Source organism: Apis dorsata, unplaced genomic scaffold (assembly GCF_000469605.1).
Source record: "Apis dorsata unplaced genomic scaffold, Apis dorsata 1.3 scaffold_209, whole genome shotgun sequence".
NCBI lineage: Eukaryota > Metazoa > Arthropoda > Insecta > Hymenoptera > Apidae > Apis > Apis dorsata.
In genome coordinates this window covers 261,352-262,235 of record NW_006263493.1, presented here as the reverse complement: position 1 = coordinate 262,235, position 884 = coordinate 261,352, and the positions used below count along the sequence as shown (strand labels likewise).

Genomic DNA, 884 nt, shown 5'->3' with positions numbered 1-884 from the left:
TCTCTCTCTCTCTCTCTCTCTCTCTCTCTCTCTCTCTTTCTCTCTCTCTTTCGATGACCAATTCTCTCTTTGCCTTGAATTGCGTCTCTCTCTCTCTCTCTCTCTCTCTCTTAGCATCGGTAATACGACGCTCTCAGTCGTCGCCTCGTTTCTGCTCCTCCTTTCCTCCTCGCCTCCTCCTCGTTTCTTCCGTAACGCTAACGCTTCGATCTCTCCGTTGCAGAATCCCCCGTTCTTCCATCGACCAGCTCGGCCTCGCCCCACACCCTCTACGGACCGGAGCAGAGCTGTAGCAGGCCGTTCTGCAAGTTGAAACGTAAAAACCATTACCATTGTAACGCCTGCAATCAAGCTTTCTCCGAATTGGATCGACTGGTGGCCCACATAGCGAAACATTCGACAGGTGCCATCCTCAGTCAGCAGCAGCACGAGCTTGCCACTGGTCAACCCCCTAATCAACTGCAACACGACTACTTGGCCCAATTGTCGCAGAAGCACGACTTCATGGCGCAGAACGCCCAGATGGCGCAGAACATACAGAATTTCCAGAATCAGATGCAACGTCAGATGCAGCAGACCCTCGGCCAGATGAGCCAGCAGACCCAGGTGGTGAAGGAGGTGGTGAAGATCGAGCCGGCTAGGTGCGGCTCGGACGTCGGCGTCCAAAACGTTCCCAGCGTGAAGAGGGAGCCCGGTGAAATTTCGCGGGGGGACGAGGGGGGGAACAATTCGGTGATGGACAGCAACGAGAACGGTCAACTGTCCCAGCCGAGCATGCCACCCAGTGTTCAACAATCCCCGGTTCCGGCCAGCTTCGAGCTTGACCTTAGCCACGGATTCCATTTCCCAAGCCCGGCAGTGATGGCAGCCATGAATCAACAGAT

The 884-nt window shown here is 55.3% G+C and overlaps 1 protein-coding gene across 1 annotated transcript in view; it reads left to right on the top strand.

Moving 5' to 3' along the window:
- Nucleotides 1-884, top strand: part of LOC102672062 (zinc finger protein castor homolog 1-like) — a 6,098-nt gene that overhangs the window by 3,913 nt on the left and 1,301 nt on the right. The window contains exon 5 of the mRNA XM_006615065.2: nt 224-883. Coding sequence (XP_006615128.1) covers nt 224-883 — 660 coding nt within the window. The remainder of the gene's footprint in view (nt 1-223; nt 884) is intronic.